Source organism: Puma concolor, chromosome C1 (assembly GCF_028749965.1).
Source record: "Puma concolor isolate L17-30 chromosome C1, mPumCon1.1.hap2, whole genome shotgun sequence".
Classification (NCBI taxonomy): domain Eukaryota; kingdom Metazoa; phylum Chordata; class Mammalia; order Carnivora; family Felidae; genus Puma; species Puma concolor.
Window position 1 is genome coordinate 43,461,944 of NC_141674.1, and position 21,407 is coordinate 43,483,350.

Genomic DNA, 21,407 nt, shown 5'->3' on the forward strand with positions numbered 1-21,407 from the left:
TGGGCAAGGCACTCTGGGCCCCTTTCCTCTTCGCACGTTCTTCTCCCGAGCGTGACTACGGTGTGACGCGCAGGGCGGCACATGGTGCTGTCTTCCTTAGGCATGTGGCGCACGCGTTCGTAGAGAGGGCCTTTCCCAAATGCAGGACAAGTAAGTGCAGGTAGAGGCACCAGGGCCTCCAGCCACCAGCAAGGGGACGTAGATGAAGGGTCAGAGAAGCCCCTTGGCTGGCTGGGCAGAACAGGAAGCCTGCCGATGGGCCCACTGTCCTGACTAGGACATGCCATGTGTCCTTGGGCCTGAGCCTCAGTTTCCTCACCTGTGAAGTGAGGACTAACCCTCACTACCTCAGAGGGTGTCTACCAGGACCCAGTGGGACGGCAGGTGCCGTGACAGTCCTCTGGAAAGGGGGACAGCAGGGTGAATGGTGCCTTCATGACTGCCATATCACCGCCAGTGTTCTGGAACTCTTTGCAGACGGGCTGTGGGGTCATCACCTGTCCCTGTGCTCCAAGCTGCCCGGCAGCCCCAGCCCCTCTGTCTCTGGCTCCCTGCAGCTGCAGCAGCCCCAGCACTACTCAGGAGGAGGAGAAGGAACGAAGGGGCAGGGGAGACAGGGAGGCAGAGCCCAGAGGCCCTCAGAGAGCATGGGCTCCAACCTCATGACTCCACAGACAAGAAAGGAGCCAAGAAGGCACAGGGCTTGCCCACAGTCACGAGCAGCAAGCCAGTGATGGGGCCTGGGCCAGGAGCCGGGCTCCCCTTCTCTGGAGGTGTGCATTTCTTCAGTGTAGACCCGAAGCACTCCCCGGATAAAGGCTTGCGGGAAGGCCCTTCTGTTTCTCAGCTACACTTGACCAATAATTATCTGCCTCACCCAGAAAAGACCTCCCTTCCCTGCCCAGAGCTTGGCCACCAGATGGAATCAGAAGGATCCTGCACTCCAAGGTGGACAGCAGATGCACATCCCCCCCTTCCCCAAGCCTGGGGACGCTGGGCCACCACTGCCAGCAGAAAGCTCTGAGGAGCTTAAAGAGCTGATATGAAAGTTGTGACTTTGTGAAGCTTAAAAAAATTAAAGCATAGCTGTTTTCCATATGGTTGTCATCCTGGGCGTGGCAGGGGTGGGCCCCAGGTAAGCATCTGTTTGGAATAATCTCTTTAAAGACAGCATCAGGGGGTGCCTGGGTGGCTCAGTCGGTTAAGTTTCCAACTCTTTCTTTTCTTTTAATGTTTATTTATTTTTGAGAGAGAGACAGAGAGAGAGACAGAGCACAAGCAAGGGAGGGCAGAGAGAGAGGGAGATACAGAATCCGAAGCAGGCTCCAGGCTCTGAGCTCTCTGCATGGAGCCTGATACGGGGCTCGAACTCACGAACCGTGAGATCATGACCTGAGCTGAAGTCAGATGCTTAACTGACTGAGCCACCCAGGTGCCCCAAGCGTCCAACTCTTGATTTCAGCTCAGGTCATGATCTCGTGGTTCGTGGGACTGGGCCCCACATTGGTCTCTATGCTGACAGCACAGAGCCTGCATGGGATTCTCTCTCTCTCCCTCTCTCTCTGCCTCTCTCCCTGCTCGCTCTCTCTCTCAAAACAAATACATAAACATTAAAAAAAAAACCCAGCTTAGCATCAGGCTAAATAATCAGCAGAAGAGAACAGGAGAAGCAATCAAGAGAACAGTTATAGCACCTATGAGCATCGGGTGGGGAGGGGACAGCTCAGGCTGTGGTGTCTCCTGGCTCCAAATGCTAGCTGAGACAGCCCCCTGCTTGTCCTCGTGGGTCCCTCAGTCCCTGGAAGGCCGGCAGCGATTCCTGCCCTGCTCTGCCTCTGAGCCCTGGGTTCCCCAGACAACTCCCATCACATCTCCGGAAACTGTGAGCAGGGGTCCCTGGACAGAGCAAACAACTGCTGAGCAGCCCTGCATGCCAGGAACCTTCCTGAAGGCTGTCCCACGCAACCCGACCCCAGCAGAATCGATGCGTGGTATCTGCCGAATGCATAACTGAATTCTTCGGGGGAGAGACCACCATCTGTTTTATACTTCGGAAAACTGAAGCAACTTGCCCAAGCCCTCAGAGGCAGTTAGTGTTAGAGCAGGAATCTGAACCTAGATTGTCTGAATCAGAAGCCTGGGATTTTCCCACAACAATGTACTGCCAGGGGCCCCAGCTTCCTTTTATATAAAATGATGTAATTTGATGACCATTACGTTTCCTGGCAGCTTCAATGTTGTGAGTATCAAGAACTCCAACTCTGTCTGTCATCCTGGTCCCTGGAAGGGAGCTGCTGAAATTGGGAAAACTAGTGTTTCTCGGGCAGAGGTTCAAACGGAAAGGAGGGTGTCTTTGGATCTCATGGGGTCCATGCACCCTTTGGTTCAGGGGCTACAGCCTGGGCTAGGGGCCAGTGAGGTCGCTCTGCAGGCTTTTCCCTCTGTGCTCTGTGATGCTGAGGACACGAGATGTTTCATAAACCAGGTCCCTGCCCTCGAGAAGCTTCCCTTCTCACAAGGGAGACCGAGGACCGGCTCTCATGGGAACACTTAAACTCTGCTAAGAGGCGGACAGAGTTCTGGCAAACATAAGCGATCAAGGGGGAGTTCTGAAGGCTGAGGCATGAAGGTGGGAAAGTGTGCAGCCCACGGGTCCCAAAGCCAGGAGGCCAACGTGATGGGTGGGCAGGCAGCGGCCAGATCACAGGGCGCCTTCCCACACTACTGGCGGCCTGTGCACTCTGTATTCCTATCCTCACCTTACAGGTAAGGCAACAAGGCCCAGAAAGAGTAGCATCCTGCCCGGGGTTACCCAGAAAGCCAGTGATGGGGCTAGACCTCAAACTGCATGTACGAATACATTCTCTTGACCACAGCAGTGGTGGGTAGTCATTTTTAGCACAGAAATGACAAAATCAAGGTATCGCTGACATTACTTAATACTCTCACCACTTGCTGGGTGACGTCAGGCTGGTTTTGTGGCCTCTCTAACCTCAATTTCCCCACCCTCTGGCAGACGAGAATTGAGTGAGCTAATAACATGAAGAGTGCTTGGCCTGGTGTGTGGCACATAGCAAGTACTCCAGGATTGTCACTCATTAGCAGCGAGGATTAAATGAGAGATGTGCACAAGCACATTTCAGGCACTCAGAAAGCAGGAGCCATTTTTATTAGTATTAGAAAGCTGGGCCCGGGGTACCTGGGTGGCTCAATCGGTTAAGCATCCAACTTCGGCTCAGGTCATGATCTCGTGGCTCGTGACTTCAAGCCCCACATCAGGCTCCGTGCTGACAGCTAAGAGCCTGGAGCCTGCTTTGGATTCTGTGTCTCCCTCTCTCTCTGCCCCTCCCCCCCACTCACATTCTGTCTCTTTCAAAAATAAAATAAAAACATTAAAAAATTAAGAAAGCAAAAAAAAAAAAAAAAAGAAAGAAAGAAAGAAAGAAAGCAAGCAAGCAAGCAAACAAGCTGGGCTGGAGGCAAGAAGGCCTCCCAGAACCCAGGCAGTGGGTCAAGGAGCCAGAGAACAGGAAGAGGGCAGTACGAAGGGAGGGGAGGGGTCCCTAACATAAGGCAGTCCAATGGGAGGGAGAAGGGAGAGGATCCAACTGGATGTGGGACAGGGGCTAGAGCCCTCTGTTGTTTCAGGAAAATGAGGGGGTATGATGCTGTCACATCAGCAGAAGAAATGGCAGCCCCTCAGATCAATGCGTATGTGGGGTTCTAGGTACAGGCTCTAAATCGTCAAAATGACACTCAAAACGACAAATATTTTGGATCATCTGTATCAAAATAAATAAAAGAAAAATCCCACCTGCTTTAGCTTTCCCTAAGTTAGCATGGCTTCTGCCCTGAGATAGGAAGAACTTCCCTGGAGAAACCAGATGCTGCTGGGGGAACATCAGTGAATAATCAAGCAGATAAACGCACTGGCCTGTCACCGACCAACACGCGGCTCGAAGTCAAAAAGATGCTTGCTCCTTGTTACGTACTCAATCGCGTCCCTCCAAAAATCCCATGCTGAAATCCTAACTCCCAGTGGGATGGTCTGTGAAGCCAGGGCCTTTGGGGGGGTAAATGAGGTTAAATGAGGTTATAAGAGTGAGGCCCTAATCCAATCCAATGATTGGTATCCTTAGAAGACGAAGGGCGTGCAAACAAAGGAAAGGCCATGTGAGGAAGGTGGCCGTCTGCAAGCCAAGGAGAGAAGCCTGAGGGGACACCATGACCTCAGACTTCCAGCCTCCACCACTGTGAGAAATACACTTCTGTTGTTTTAACAACCCAGGCTGTGGTGTTTTGCTAGGGCAGCCCAAGCAGACTAACACACTCCTAGAAATCAGAAGTGTCACTAATACCAATGAAGGCCACAGGGATTCTATGTGCTTAAAAAAAAAAAAAAAAAAAAAAAAAAAAAAAGGCTCTGTGTGGAAGAATAAGCATCCTGCTATTTAGTAATATCTCTCACCTGAAGCTCTTATTGGACCGTCAACGCCACTGAGGAGCTCTCTGCTTCTTTTTTTTTTTTTAATTTTTTTTTTTAACGTTTATTTATTTTTGAGACAGAGAGAGACAGAGCATGAATGGGGGAGGGTCAGAGAGAGAGGGAGACACAGAATCTGAAACAGGCTCCAGGCTCCGAGCGGTCAGCACAGAGCCCGACGCGGGGCTCGAACTCACGGACCGCGAGATCATGACCTGAGCCGAAGTCGGCCGCTTAACCGACTGAGCCACCCAGGCGCCCCTCTGCTTCTTTTGCCAAGGCATCTCCAGCATCCTACAGTGCCTGGCACACAGCACATACTTAATAAATGATAAAAGAATGAATTGCGAAAGGAAACTGGGCCAGGTTTTAGAATCTCTTATCTGTGAAGCAGGCCTCGGCCAGCATGCCCAGGCGGTGAGGTGCAGGCCCTGGGGCTGAGCTATGGGAACAGCGGCCTGCCGGCGGTTGACCTCTGCCTGTCAGAGGTCACAAACCAGAGGGCACAGAGGCACCGCTGGGACCCCAGGAGGCAGATTCCAGCCTAATACGCAATCTGATAGAACATCTGTCCACAAGTGGACGTCACTGGAGATGTGCAAGCACTGAATGAAGGTCACCTGGCAGGAGGGCTCTGCGAGGTATGGCCTCCTGGGGCAGGAGATGGCCCCAGGCGGAGGAGCCCCTCCCTCCAGGAGTAGTCCAGGGTTTGACAGCACAATGCACACAAACCCTGAGCTGGGTTTTCCATCCCCATCCCACCATGCATCGTCCTCTTCTGAAATTACTGATTCTCTGTGAAAAGCCACCTTGGCTTCCGCAATGGGGAAAGACACCCCAAGAAAACCATCTCCGTCTCTCATGAGGCAACGCGACACAAGAGCTTCAAGGCCTAGACCAGGCAGCCACCACTGTGCTACCGGGCTCTGGCTGGTCCCCGGCCCTCCCGTGCGACAGTTCCCCTGCATATCCCACAACAGGGCAGACCAGGTGAGGTCCTTGACCTTCAGGAAGTGTCCGCAGAAGGCAGCTGATGGGTGAGGATAGAGCACCTACCTGCTAGGGTGGGGGAAGTGCAGGAGCCTCTCGCAGGCTGGGGGGTGGCCCCGGGGTGGTGGGGTGCCCGCGGGGAGGAAAAGGCCCTGGCGGCAGGTGGGGCCGGGGCCCTCCGCAAGGTCCAGGTCCAGCAGGCTCTTCTCCGAGCCTGGGGTGCAGTGGCCGTAGCTCCCGTTCACTGTGCAAAGAAAGACAGGAAAAGGAGACAACGTGAGTGGAGACGGCATGCAGAGGGGTGCAGGGAGAGGGCAGTCTCCGGGGCACAGCGTGGGACAGAGCACACTAACTGAACCCCTGCTGCATTCAAAGCACTGGGGATCCCTTATTTAATTTCCATAATCAGCAGCAGGATCGGGAATAAAATCCCCAATACTTAGATGTGGATGCCGAGCTCCAGTAGTCGAAGGACCCTGACACAAGCGCTGAGCCCTGACAACGTACCAACACCCTGCCGGGTGCAGGAAACAGTGGCAAACCAGGCAGACGAGCTCCTGCCTCCTGGAACGTAACCATCTATGACCCTCACGTTGGTCACCGAGCGCTCATGTGACAAGGTGCACGGATGCATGCTGGGGCTGCGCTGCCGGGCAGGCCGGGTGAGCAGCTCTGATGTCCGTACGTCCCGGAGCAGGTGCTCGCTCAACAGCATCTGTTCTTGTTCTCACCAAAACTCAATCTACGTTATTCCCCAAACTGCACCACGTCACGATTCTCCACGGTTCTTTGACAGCCTCACTGTCACATGCCCCGCCTTGCCCAGCTACTGGGTTTTTATGAAGACTAATTGAGGGAGAAGATATGAAAACCTTGAAAAAAAAAAAACTGTACACAGTGTAACAAAACTGTTAGGCACAGTTGTTAGAAGCTACTTCCTCTCTCTGGGCCTCAGCGTTCTCTTCTACAGCACGAGGAGGGTTAATCTGGAAGCTATCTTCTCAGTCTTTCTGTCCTGTCACCTGGCAGCCATAACCCTAAGGAGGACAAGACACGGCCTTTGGGGCCTGATGGACCTCGGGGTGAGCCCCGACTGCCCCTAACCAAGTCTGTGCCTTGGACACATCCCTCCCCGAGGCTGACCCTCCGCTCCCTGGTGTAAAATGAAGACAGGCGCGCCAGCTCTCCAGAGATGGCTGTGAGGTTTTGAGAGCTGAGGTGCAAAGCCCCCAGCACAGTGCTGGCACCTAGTGGGTGAGCTCCAGGAATGGAAATTGTTCTCATTGTCAAACAGCACTCTGAAAAGCATGAAGTGTCCTACAGATGTGATAAAGCATTATTCTTTTTTATTTAATGTTTTATTTATTTTTGAGAGAAAGAGACAGAATACTGGCAGGGGTGGGACAGAGGGAGGGAGACACAGAATCCAAAGCAGGCTCCAGGCTCCGAGCTGTCGGCACAGAGCTCGATGTGGGGCTCGAACTCACGAGCCGTGAGATCGTGACCTGAGCCAAAGTCGGACACTTAACCGGCTGAGCCACCCAGGCGCCCCTATGATAAAGCATTATTAACAGGCCCAGGTATTTGTCCAGTACGGTCAACTCTGAGCAAGACAAGCCGTTAAGATGAGCAGGGAGCTGAGCCCAGGTCCTGATTTTAGCCGCCGAGACTGAGGATGAGGAGAGGCACAGCGGAAGCAGAGGCTCAGGTTGCTTATGTCACTTGCCCGAGATCACACAGCTAGTAAGAGTCTGGGCTGGATCTCTGGCTCAGGTCTGTCGCACCCAAACCCCAATTCTGAATCGCTACGTGACAAAAAGTAGCCTCTTAGACAAAAATGCAACCCCATCCTCAAGGATCCACCTCACCCAACCCTAATCCTCGCCCAACCCGAAAGGGGGCTGCAGCCTCCGTGCTAACTTGCCGAGTGCCCACAGCTCTGACAGGTTCCAGGCATCCACCTGCCGAGCACATTGCAGTTTGCAGCCCGGAAGCAATGCTCCCAGGGCCGAGGAGGGGCTCAGCTGAGCCTCTGCATTCCCAAGCACAGGCGAGCCTGCTGGAGAGGGCACGCATGAAGATTTGCTCAGAAGCGCCTGTCACCTTCCCTGGGCTCATTCCTGCTGCGAGGAACACTCACTCCCGCTGGCTCCGGCTGCTGCTGGGCCAGCCGCTCACAAGCCTATTTTTTAATAACTCGGTTGTTTTTTAATTAAAAAGAAATCCCTGGTAACAAATGTGAATGGCCTGAGTTAATGAGAGCAGGCTGCCGCTCGTTTAGCCCCAGCACTGCTTGGCGGTCTCTCCCTTTTCCAAATCGTTTCTGCATGCGATTTTATTGTCCCATTGAGGCAGACCCTGGGCCTGGGCCTCAGAAAACTGTGGATAATTTTATGACCATTAATAGCATTTGGAGCAAAGAAAGCTTAATCATCACACGGGGCTGTTTTGCCAGGGTCTTTCTCCCAGTCTGGGTTGGGGAGGTGGTTCTGAGCTTCCTCCAAAAACCCACCAGACCCACTGGGGGCCTCTGGGTTGCTTACCCTCCCTTCACTTAAGGAGGATGTGTGGAGCGATGGAAGGTGGGCCCCCAGAAAGGCGCCGGGGAGCCCAGCGCTTATCAAGCCCCTCCTAGGCATGAGGCACATGGTTCCCTTAAAGTGTCCATCCCTGTGTGGCGGGCTCATTCGAGCCATTTTTCAGATGAGAAAAACTGAGGTTTGGAGAGATTAAGTGCCTCTGACCAGGCTCGGGAATAAGAGGTGGGGGTCACAATTCAAACCCAGATCTCTCAGACTTCAAAGCTTGAGTTCGGTCCTGCTGCTTCTCAGCCAACCGATGAACAACTGGGGACCCCCAAACAGGCATCCCCATCTTTGACTCCAATGAAGATCATGTTGGGGGGGGGGGTCTTGTGGGAAGTCAAAGTACAACCATTCCGATGGCTCCTGAACTTCAGTCTTTGTCACAGGATAGGACCACTCCATCTACAGACAAGCACATGAAGGCTCAGAGAGGTCTAGTGGTTTACCCAAAGTCACACAGGGAGTAAAGGGCAGAGCTGAGATGCAAACCCATCACCTCCCTGGGAAAAAAGTTATTACCCGACAAATAATTAAGGCCCGTTGGCTTCTTCTCCACTGGATATGTAAGATGTCTTCCTACAATAAACAAACAAGCCAGCTCTTGGAGGGAGGAAAGAAGGAGCCCCTCAGGTCACAGTTTGGCACTGTTTAGGGCTCCAAGCCCATCCAAGCCCTTGTCTTGTGTGACCCTCACAACACTCTGGATAAATGCATCAGCCTCCCTAACTCGCAGAGGGAGGGGAGCATCAGAGCTGGCAAGCGACTGTCCCAGGTCTCGTGGCACTGCTGGCACAGTCGGGGCCCAAACCCAGGTCTCCCAAAGCCCATGCCAGACCCTTCCCTGGGCCACCTGCTTTCTCAAAGGCTGGAAATTAAACCATAGACTATAATGTGTGTCCCAGAGATGCTGTTACCACTGCCCACCACGGGTCCCAGTCAGCCAGGGGGCCTCCCACTGCCCTCCCGCCTACTGGTATCTTGCTTCTCCGTCCCCAAAGGCATCCCAAGAACCACCCCTGCTCACTCTTCATCTCCAGGGAGCAAGGGCAGAGTCTTTTCCTGCACAGGCAGGGGAATGAGAAGGGCACATTGGCCCGGCTGCCCTGAGGCAGGCTGGGGGAGGGAGGTGCCCTGGGAAGGGCTGTGCCCGCAGCCATGTCTCTCTCTGTGCCACTGGAGCCAAGAGCAGATCCTGGACCTGGTTTCCATGTAAATGAAGCTTCACTGGAGACTTGGAGGGTGAGGAAGTCCTATGTTCGCTTTTATAAGTTAGTGAGAAGTTCTAGAATGTTAGGGCTGGAACCGACTGCCCACTCATTTAATGAACAGATGAAGAAATTGAGGCTCAGAGAAGGAAAGGACCTGCCTTGGTCAGACAGCAAATCCACAGCACAGCCTGGATGGCACCCCCGGGACTAGGTAAGGGTTTGGTTTAGTTTCCTCTTTAAGTCTCTATTTTCTCATCTGTAAAATGGTGCTAACAGCTACTCACAACGTTGTGAGGACAATCACACGAGATTATGGACACAATGCCTTTGGCATGGTGCCTAGCTCACAGCACTTGAAAAGAAATGAGGATGATAACGATAATCATTTTCTTCTCCTATTTATCCATGAGGGAGGCAAAGCCCCTGTATTCTAGCCCCAGAATGTCAGGTCTGGCTAACCCTGAGGCCAGACTCAGGACAAGTCTCCAAGGCTCAAGGGTCACCAAATGCAGGACCGGGCAGCCTGAATGAGGTCACAGCCAGCAAATCTGAAGCAAATGACTCCAGTTACACACCAGAGAGTTTTGCAAATTACCGTAATGACTTGGCTATAAAGTGGTACCACATATAAGGTGACTCCCCACAAGAATTTTAATTTATGCTCAAACCTGCCAAGTCTGCACAAGAAGAACAATGATGCATTCAGCATCTCAGGCCCAGATGCCACCTCCTTGCGGTCCCAGGAGCAGCCAGCAGCTGGGTCTAGGAAGGCCTGCACAATGACTGTTCCTCGTTCACCAACAAGCAGAGTTTTAGTGTCCACCAGGTGCCAGGCTGGCGACAGGGTACCACACTTCACAGTATAGAAAACATTTTGCAGCCATCACCTATGACCTTCACCACAACCGTCAAGAGTTGGCTGGGCAGGCTCAGAGGGGGCAAGCAATTTGCCTAAGCTCACACAGCAAGTGTAGGGCTCAGACATACACTGAATCTTCTGACTCAGCTATCTAGTCTAGCAAACATTTTTACTCTAACAAATGTTTTCTAAAAAAGGGCAAAGCAGCAAATATTGTAGGTTTTGCAGGTCACAGTCTGCCACAACTACTCAACAGTGAAAAGCAGCCGCAGACAATATGTAAATGAATGAATGGGGCTTTGTTTCAATAAAATCTTATCTAGAAAAACAGCTCATTGATTCTGGGGCTGTAATCTGCCAACCCCTGAGCTCATGCAGCATTTAGAGGTAGGGTTTTTGCAGTTAGAAAGACAGAGATTCAAAATATGAAACCATCGCACCTTCTTGCATCTGGAATACAGGGAGATTTTTAGAAGGTGGAGTTGATGTGAAAACCCCTGGAAAATACTGAATGCAGGGCTGGCCCCTTGCAGGCATTCAATAAATGAAGTCCCTTTGGCCTGGATGGGGGGCCCTCACAGCCTGGGCTCATCCCTCCACTTGGGTGTTACCTTGCACTCCCATAGTGCTTTGCTGCTATGCTGCACACATCCTCACCCACCCAGTGAGGACAGCCTGACACCTCCCAAACTCCTCTGGGCCCTCAGAGCTTGGGAGTAGTGCATCTCCTTCCAGGATATTCCCTGCCCTCCGAGCTCCCCTACCTCAGCTCACAGCAGTCTCTGTGAACAGCTACCACTCAAGGTGTACTTTATGCACACCCAGCGCATGCCAAGTACTTGAAATATTTTATTTCTAAATCTCCACCATGTCACCACAAAATCAAGATTACACCACTCTGTACTGCCACACCGATGCTTTTAAGTGCAGTTAGAACCCTGCCTCCCCCACAAGTCTATAAAAACCTTCAGGACAAGAGTTGTGGAGCCCCAGAGCTGCTAAATGTCAATGCCTCCTGAGACATGATTTTGTCCAACTTACTTCACATACAGAAAACATGAACCTAGATGAAGGACAGGCTTATCTTGGTCACACAGTAAGCAGGTTCTTTAGACACCAAGGCCCCCTTGGAGATATTCCCCTCATTCCTAGCACACGGCTGGACCCGCAGGAGGTGCCTGGAAACCCTGGGAAGGTGGGTGGCTGGAAGGACTGTCACTGTCACTTGTTTTTGTGACACATCCACCCAGATTGAAGCCCTGGCCCTACCCTGAATTTTCTGGTTATGTGACCCTAGATGACCTACCTCACCCTTCCGAGCCCCAGTTTCTTCGTATGTAAAACAGGGATAAGAATCCCAGCTCCAGAAAAAGGCAGTGAGGAGTAAATGAGTTAATGTATTTAGAGGCACGGTGGGTGCAGCACCCTAGAAAAGGTCCCTCTGTTTTACTTTCTTGACGGGCTGAGGAGACAGAGTAATCGCCTTCCCAGGGTGACCTGGGTCTCCTGGGACAGAAATGCGTGTTCCCAAGTAGTGAGCACTAATGGCCAAAGAAGGGCAACTTCAGGCTAATGGGGTCCTGAGTCTGAGCCTGGGCTCTGCAGGCTCGGTCAGGGTACAGCAGGGCCCTGGTCCCCTCTCTGAGCCTCAGCTTTCCCCTCTGAGTAGTGGGAGGGCCAGGCCAGGGCAGGAGGAACACTAGAGATCCCACAGAGTGGGAGACAAGAGGCTCCACTTCACAGGCCCAGGAAGGGCGAGTGGTTCTCTCAGGACACACAGCAGAAGCAGGGCCCGCACTGCCACCCTGCAGGACCCCTTTGGCCTCACCAGGCTGCACCGTCCCCTCCCTCTCCTCACCAAACCCAAAGGTCTGGCAAACAGCAGGAGGTGGGGGCTTCTGAAAGAGGAGAAGCAGGAAGGCACACAGCCAGATTCGTTCTCATGTCCAGAGACCAGGTGGGATGAGCTAGCCAAGGCCCACTCACCCATGCTGGAGCCACCTTGGGGCATTCACAGCCATCAGGGGGCCTGTAACCTTGTCAGGGCTTCTGGAGCCGCAGAGCCTAATGCTCAAGGCCTCACACCGGGCTTATGGCTGCCCATCGTCTCTTATCCCACATCCCCCAAACTCTATAAACTCCCCCCTTTAAAGCTAAGCTAGATTTATTTACGGGAACTCAGACTAGTGAAACCTGAGAAGTACTAGGCTCTTTCCATGCCAGAATTACCAATGCCATTTTCCAGAGCAAGAGTAACTGACTTGTCCAAGGTCACGCAGCTGGCAGAGGGTGGAGTCGGGAGATGCAAGCCCAGCTCTCTCGGACTTGGAAGCCAGGATTGGCCTGATGTTGTTGCCCATCATGAAGGGATTTAGAGGCAATGCAGTGATTGCTTCCCCAGTGTGTTAGTCCACCTGGGCTGCCATAACAAAACACCCCAGCCCGGCTGGCTTCAACGATAGACATTTATTTTCTCACAGTTCTGGAGACAGGAAGTCTAAGATCAAGATTCCTGCTGATTTGGTATCTGCTGAGAGCCCTCTCCCTGGCTTGTAGATGGTGGTCTTCTTGCTATGTCTTCCGTATGGCCTTTCCTCAGTGTATGCAGAAAGAAAAGAGAAAGAGAAAGAAAAGAGAGAGGGAGGAGAAGGAGAAGAGGAGAGGGCAAGAAGGAGGGAGGGAGTGAATGCACATACCCTCTGGTATCTCTTCTTTTAAGGACACTAATTGTATTGGATCAGGCCCTACCCTTATGACCTCATTTATCCTGAATTACTTCCTTAGAGGCCCCATCTCCAATTACAGTCATACTGGGGGTTAGGCTTTCAACATATGGATTGGGGAAGCACAAACATCCAGTCCATAACACATAGTATTCATTCCTTAACAGAGTCCCATATTTCCTATATCTATGGGGCTTGAGAAGGAGACTCAGTATAGATAGCATGTGGGATGCAGATTCTGGGGCCTAACTAACTAGGTTTGAATCGTGGTTTTTCCATTTACTAGCTGTGACCTTGTCTGGGTCAAACTATTTAACATCTCTGTGCCGGTTTATGAAGTTGAAATGGGTTCCTATACCACACGTAAAATGCCTACGATAGATAGTACCCCTGGCACACAGTGGACGCCATGTGAGTGTTTGCCTCATTGTTTTCTCATTAACCCACTCCAGAGGGGGCTGTGGAAGCCTGAACCAATCAGCATGACGTTCTCTTGCCAGCCACAGTGCCACAGTGATTGGCACATAATGCAAGTTGGTTTAACTAGAGTCCTGGAACTTCTGTTGACAACTGGGGAAAGAGCAGCCTCTCCTCCCTTACATGCAAGTGAGGAGGCGTGAGGCCCTGACAGCTAGGGGGAGCCATCTTGTCTTCCCACGGGAAGTTGGTTGGAAGGCAAGAACAATAAACCAAGAGACACTAAATCATAGCATTGGTGGCGCTAAGAAAGTTTTGTGTGAAGAGTGAAGTTCCAATACAATTTTAAGCCTATCTCAAATGGGTTTTCTGTTACTTAAAACAAAAAGCATCCTTACTAATACAATATTCTTCTAGAAAATAATTCTTATCTACTGTGACAACTTTTGTTGTTGGGTAGTTCATTTATACCGTTTACATTTAATGTAAGTAACTTATATTTTGCTTTAAATCTACAATCTTACTACTTGTGTTTTATTTGTCCCACCTACTCTATATTCTTTTTCTCTCTTGCATTCTTTCAGATCAGGGATTTTTTTTTTATCATACCAGTTTCTATCTCTATTAACTTGCTAAACACAAATTCTTTTATTATTAGTGGTTTTCTAGCAATTATAGTCTCCATCATAGACTTATTGCATGCAGTCTAATACAGACTAGTATATTTACTATCTCCTGTAAAGTGCAAGAACCTCAAGACTCTACACACACACACACACACACACACACACACACACACACACACACACTTTCTTTCTCTTGCTCTCTCGCTGAGTTATTCTTGTGTGTATTTTAATTCTACATATATTTTTAAACCTCACCAGATATTATCAATGTTTTATATAGTCTATATTTATTCAAATATTTTACCTTCTACTGATTCCATATGGGAGTCATTTTCTTTCTACATGAAGGTATTTAAAAAATTGTTAAGTCTGCTGACAAAGAATTCTCTCAACTTTTGTTTGTCTAAAAATATTCTTTTTTCCCCTTTACTTCTGAGTGATATTTTTGCTGGGTATAGAATTCTAGGTTGGCGGTCACCTTCTTTCAGTACATTACAGATTCATTCCACTGTCTTCTCGAGTTCATCATTTTTGCTGAAAAGTCATCTTTAAGTCTTTCAAGACACTACATTGCCCCCCATCTCTATTTTTAAAGTTTTCTCTTCATGTTTCATTCTCAACAGTTTGACTATGACTAAGATGTGCCTAGATGTGATTTTCTTTTATTTTAAGTTTATTTATTTATTTTGAGAGAGTGAGTTGGGGGGGGGGAAGAGAGAGGACAGAGAGAATCCCAAGAAGGCTCTGCACTCTCAGCATGGAGCTTGTGTGGGGCTCCAACTCACAAACAGTGAGATCATTACCTGAGTCAAAATCAAAAGTCAGACGCTTAACCAACTGAGCCACCCAGGCACCCCTAGATGTGAATTTCTTTGTATTTATTCTGCTTGAAGTTCATAGGGCTTCTTAAATATGTGGCTTGATGTCTTCTGTCAGTTTTGGTAAATTGCTGGCCATTATCACTGTGGATATTACTTCTGCCCATTATCTTTCCTCTACATTCCTGGGGAAACAATGTATGTTAGACCTTCTCATCATGTTCTATAAACCTCTTATGCTCTTTTCTGTACTCCATCTTTTTATACTCAAGCTTCAGTCTAGATATTGTCTACTAATCTATTTTCCAATCCATTAATCATCTCTTTAGCCATATCTAATCTATTAAATCCACCTTTGAGTCCTTAAGCTTATTGTATCTTTTAATTTTCCAATTCATTGATTTTTACAGCTTTCAGATATGTTGAAATTCTCCATTTCTCTATTTTCTCAAACATATTCATGACAGTTATTTTAAATGCTATGTCTGATAACCCCAAAATGTGGACTACCTGTGAATCTGTTTTTATCATGATTCTCCCCCTCTTGCTCCTGTTTCTTTGTATCCCAGATAATTTTTGACTAAATTCCCAATGTTGTGTATGAAATTTTTACAGGCCTCAGATGATGTTACCTTCCTAAGAGAGAATTTCCTTTTGTTTCTTAAAAAAAAAAAAAAATGTTTATTTATTTTGAGAAAGAGAGAGCGGGTAGGGAGGGAGTCTGTGTGAGCCAGGGGAGGGACAGAGAGAGAAGAGAGAGAAGAGAGAGAAAGAATCCTAAGCAGGCTCCACACTGTCACAGAGCCTGACATAGGGCTCAATCTCATGAATCATAAGATCATGACCTGAGCCCAAATCAAAAGTCAGACACTTAAACAGCTAAGCACCGAGGCGCCCCTCTTTTGCTTTTTATAAGTAGTTAAAAGAGGGGAAGATCATCTTTATCCACTTTAGGCTTTAGCTGCTTTAAAGCTGGGCTTAAGTCTTTGTAAAAGTAGCTCTATGTCTTGCTCATCCTTTCTCCTAGGATGCTGCCCTTCAGGGGTCCCAATTAAAAGCTTGGGAGGCCAGGGCTACTCTTCCTTGGTTGACACTAAACTTCAGTATGTGTCTTCCTAGAACTTGAAGCTGTTGAAAGCTCTGCTTAGCTTCTCAACCTCTTAACTGCCATACTCTGTTGATTTCTCAGCCACTTAGCCTGAGCCACTTAAGAAGCAACAAATATTTTGAAAGGAAAAGCAACACACTGAATGTTAGGCTTGCATTTTGCCACTTCCTGTCTCCATGGAATCTTGGCCCTTCCAGAACTGCCTATCTTGGTAACCCTAAACTCCAATTTTTGTCTCTCCAGCAAAGTAAGATTGTAGAAAGCTGTTCAGCTCTCTCTTAGTCCTACACTACTTGCAAATTGGCAAATACCTGAAAGGAAGAAGTGGTACAGAGTGTCAAATCCACATCAGTGTGTTTCTTTTCTCTTCAGAATGTTGGTTTCTCAAGCCCTGGATGTCTTGGTAGTCCTCTGATGTCTTCAAACAGTTGGTTTTTATATTTTATACAAACTTACTTGGTATAGCCAAATGTAAAAAGTCCCTTCCAGCAAATAATTTTAATGACTGTCTAGTATTCCATCATATGGTTGTACATACTTTATTTAACCTAGCCTCCAGAATTGGGATTAAGACTGTTTAGAAAAGTTTAAAGCTAGAAACCATCATTTAATGAATGTCCTTATAGACCTGTCTTCATGTCCGTCCATATTTACAGCCTTAAGATAAATTCCTAGATGTGGGATGGCTGAATCAAAAGACATGCAAAATTTTAAGAATTTAGCTACCCGCAGTTCAAATTGCTCTCCAAAAGGAATATGAATATATCATTTGATACCATCAGCAGTATAGGAAAATACCTGTTTCCCTGTACCCTCGCCAGTCTGGTATTCTTGTTAAAACAAACAAATCTCTTAATTTACCAGTTCAGGGTTGTTTATAACAGAAAAGAGTAGGAGACAGCCTGTATATCTAATAATACAACAATTATTAGGTAAACTACAGTAAGGTTCTTCAGAAATTTCACATGGCCATTAAACATGATACAGTAAAATCTCACCATAATGCAATAGCGTGGCGCAAAAACTATAATTAATTAGAAGTACAGAGTTATGTTATTACATAATTTAAAAATTATACTTTTGGTGGTTTTCAAGCTAATATGTGGGAAAAAAGTTCTTAGTTATTAGATATGTTGGGAATAGCCCATTTACCACAAAATACACAGCACACAAGGAACTGAGAAAGTCTCATGTGGTTGTGAGGCGGTCAGTTCCTAAGACCAGCATGCCTTGCAAGCCCCAGAGAAATGAACAATCTCACAGCCCCATTTGTGAAGAGAAGGGATGGAGGGCAGAGGCAACGGCCAATCATGTTTTATATGAATTTGCCTCATCACGAGGCATCTGATAGGTTTTGCTGGATTTATCAAAGGCTTTAATTAGAAGGGAAAATATTTATGAGAAGTATATTCAATGGAAAGGGCAGGATTCAAAATTCCATAGACATGAAAATAACCTGGGTTGTAAAAAAAAATGCAAAATTTCCTTTAATATCAAATGCAAAATGTACATCAAATGCTATTAATTCCTTTACCCACTTAACACATGTACACTAAATGCCTATGTGCCAGGACCAGGCACTAGGCACCAGAAATGCAGTGTTCTAGGTACCAGTCACCAGGAATGCAGGGATGAATGAGGAAGATAAATCCCTATTCTCACAGTGTTTTCATTCTGCTAAGAGAGAAGAAGACAATTTCAAAGGCAAACACACAAATATATCCTACAATATCAGGTAGAGATAAACGTTGTGAATTAAAATAGGGGTAAGAAGCTAGAAAGTACAGAGATGGAGATGGTCAGGACAGGTGTCTCTGAGGGGTCTGCACAGAAACTTAAGAGAAGGAAAGAGCCAGGTGGAACCAGGAGGAAGAGCATTCCCACAGAGAGAGCAGCAAGTACAAAGGCCCTGAGGTAGGAGTGTTCTCCAGAGTAGGAACACAAGAAGTCCAGGGGTGGCTGTAGCCCATCGAGCAGGGGTGAAAGGGGCAGGTGATGAGCAAGCTGGACCTGACTGGCAGGGTCTTGGGAAGGTCCTGGTGAGGATCTGGGTTTTACCCTGATGCATCAGGAAGCCATCAGAGGGGGAAAGCAGGAGCAACCAGATCTCACCTATGGTGTGGGATCACATCTGAGTTTTGTGTTGAAAATAGACCTTAGAAGGAAAAGAGTAGGTGATGCAGGGAGAGCGGTGGCTTCATCATGGGAATGTTTTCTAAACTCGCCATTCCTTTGGGGGGTGAGGGAACTGTCCCAATTGCTGACTGTAATGGTGTTTGCACTCCTGACGTAATGACTATGCATTTGTCAAAACTCATGGAACTGTTCACACTCACACGTGATGTGAATTTTACCTTACACAAATTTTAAAATAATGTCTTTTGAAAATCTCTGTATTACACATTCCAAAATATTTTCTATTATTTTAATAAAAATCTGTGCCAAAATCCATCCTTGAGTATAGACCCAAGATGGAGTTGGTTGTCCCTAACATGGCACAGACCATCTTCCAGCATACCCTTCCCTCCCAGCCCACCACAAGCACTTCCAGGGCAGGGTACGTGTGAGCACAGACACCAGCCCGGGGGACCTCTGGGTACCTGTCCTCTTAATGGCTTACAGAAGAGAACAGCCCTAAAGGACATAGGCATGTTCACATGAGGTAAGGGAACTGATTCGAAAGATGCACTGCCCAGTACGTCCTCAGGACTCAGGGCTTCCTCTCCTCAAGAGGAGCCTCTGCCCTCCCCCTGCTGTCTCACAGCCTCCTAGCCTGTCTTCCTCCCCACCCCCTCCTCCTACTCCTCCCCTCCCCCTCCCAGCTCCATCCTTGGGAAAGGCTGAAAGGCTGCACCCACATTGGTTGTAAATGACTGCTAGTGTGCTCCCCCCACTCCCCAGGAGTGACTGAGATTCCAGGCTGAGTGGGGAGGGAACCCAGGGGCTGGCTGAAGAAAGCATTATGTGTATTTAGCGTATGTAAATATATTGGGGGGGGGGGCGGCGGAGGGCTAATAAACTGGTCTCTCTTAAAATTCTGTTTCTACACTTTCTCATGCTGAGCCATCAAGATTCCAAAATTTAAAATGAGAAATTTCCATGCATCTGGGATTCTAAAATTCCACAGTTCTCTCCTTCTGAGATGATGCATTTTTAGAAAGCTAAGCATTTCAATTACTACGGTTCTAAGATTCTGTGATGTCACAGATGAGACACGAGGAGATTCTCTGGTTCTGGGATTGTAAAATCCCACATGTCTCTAATCAGAAGTCCTGCCACTACCTAGAGTGCCCTGAGCCCACGCACGACCCTGGCTGGTCCAAATCATCAGGGAGCAAAAGTGATGATCACCAAGAACCACTTTTTATCCAAGCCCCAAACAGCCCAAGAGTCATAGGATGACAAGAAATTCAGAGGAAATGACTGTTGAATCTATAAAAACTTCTCAAAGACAAACATATTCCATCTGTCTTTTTTTTTTTTTTCAGTAAATACAGGACCATAAATGTTTATGTGAGGCATATATTTATTATTTCATGCTTGACTTAAAAAAAGAAAAAAAACCTCTTTCCCTTTAAATCAGGCTAATTAACCCCTATGTTCATGCTGGCTCTTCCCCCTAACCGATGAAATATTCCCCCAAAGTGCTCAAAAGTATCTGAAACAAGAAGAAAGACATAACAATAGGGAGAAATGCCCAGCTCCAGGCAGCTGGGGGAATGTGGGGTAGGATGTGAGATGCCAGCACGTTAAAATCCCCATCCTCCCTCTCCGGTCTCCCTGGGAAGGATCAGTTGTTTTGACTGAGAAAATACCACCACCTGCAGGAAGACACCTCGACCTCCAGGAAAGGGTGCATCTTGGGATGCAGCCCAGAGCAGGCAGAGGGAACCTTTCTTCATCCCTCAGAGAGAATCAGAGTTTCAGACTCTGGAAAAGATGGTTTGTTTCGTATTAAGGCCACAAAAGGCTGGCAAAGCCTACTGAAGAAGTCATAGAAGTTGCTTTGGCTTCTGAAAAAATTCCCGACCTTGGTAGATCTGAATCCACACAGCTCCCAGGGCCTCTCCTCCAGGAAGCCTTTCTGCTCTCCTCCTCTGCCCTCGTCGAGGAACTACAGCCAGTGTTCCAGTCTGCACTGTCACCCACCAGGCCCAAAGGGCATCACTGCAACAGGGACTCTCCAGGGTGTATGTTCTACCCCAGGGAGCATGCTGAAAATCACTGGGGGAATTTCTGTTGGTCACAAGGACTGGAAGTCACTGTCATTTAGTGGGGAGGAGTCAGGGATGGGCCCCAAGGAGGGTCAGCTCTCCACTAACTTTTGTATATCTTTCCAGATACTTAAAAGAACTGTAAATGAGCAACCTCGTCACCTATGCCTAGAACATAGCTCCATCTTACATATAAACAGCTTTTTCATGGTCTTAACATATACTGAATTTTCCAGGAATGGAACTACCATGTAAATTGAGGAAAGACTGGCTTGTGTTTTGTTTGGAACTTGCCCAGGAGTTGTTCACCATTTCAGAAAATCACGTCACCCTCGGTCACTCGGCTTGTGATGTCTGTGTGTCTGTAGCTGGCCGGTTCGGGGATGCCGCACGCAGGTGCAGGCAGCTGACGACTTCATCCCGTCTCCTGGCGCGGTTGTGCCTCAGCTTACGCAGGGAAATGCGCGTTACTTAGGAGTTCCTTCCCTTTCATTTCTTTTTTATAATACAATTGAAACATTATATGGAATTTTTAAGAATTATGGTGTAGGCGGGTTACATTATCTGTGAATTTCATTTTAGGAGAGTAAAGGAGGCAGGACAAGAAGGGCCCTGTGAGAAAAAGGAAGCGCTGATGTGAACCCCCGACCGCAGCCAACTCATTTTTCAGATGGGGAAAGCAAGGCCTCCTCCACAGTCGCATAGTGAGGGGAGTACCGGAGAGCCTTTTGGCCAAGTGTGTCTGATTCTACAGTGCTCAGACACACAGAGGGAGGGCCATGTCTTGAGGTCTTTGAATCTCATGGTCCGTTTCTGGATTCAGGGACACAGAGAGAGCCCTGAACCCAGAAGGACCGTCAAGAAGGCAGGTGCATGGTTCCCAGGTGGGTCCCCAGGGAAGGGGCCTGGGGACACAAGGTGGGCTGTGCCACGATGACTCTGGGAAGCCCCCAGAGAGGCAGGCCATAGAAGGGGCTCCAGCAGGTGCAGTCCCCGGCACTGGCTGATCAGCAGCGGCTGGGGGGTTGAGACTGAGCTCACCTCCGCACCCCCTTTCCTCCCCCACCCCAAACCTTCCCCACTCTCCTGCAATGTTCCCCAACTCAGCTCTCTTCTCTCCCTCAGCCCCCCATTCCCGCACTTAACCACTCTCAATCTCTGCCTCAGTTCAAACAGCCACCTCTTTCACCTGGACGACAGTCTCCCCTCTTCCCTGAATGCAATCCCTGCACCCCACAGCAGCCAGGTGGTCTTTCCAAAGCACGAGAGTCTGACCAGTCCCCCCCCTGCTCCTCACCCTCCAAGGCCCCCACAACCCATGAGATAACTTCTGAATGTCTAAGCCAGGAAAACAAGACGGAGCACCTTCTGTTGGC

General features: G+C 48.8%; 1 protein-coding gene across 3 annotated transcripts in view; it reads right to left on the reverse strand.

Moving 5' to 3' along the window:
• GLIS1 (GLIS family zinc finger 1) overlaps positions 1-21,407 on the reverse strand; it is a 230,419-nt gene that overhangs the window by 85,721 nt on the left and 123,291 nt on the right. For all 3 annotated transcript variants that reach the window (XM_086717037.1, XM_086717036.1, XM_086717038.1), the window contains one exon: positions 5,540-5,717. In XM_086717037.1, coding sequence (XP_086573163.1) covers positions 5,540-5,717 — 178 coding nt within the window. The remainder of the gene's footprint in view (positions 1-5,539; positions 5,718-21,407) is intronic.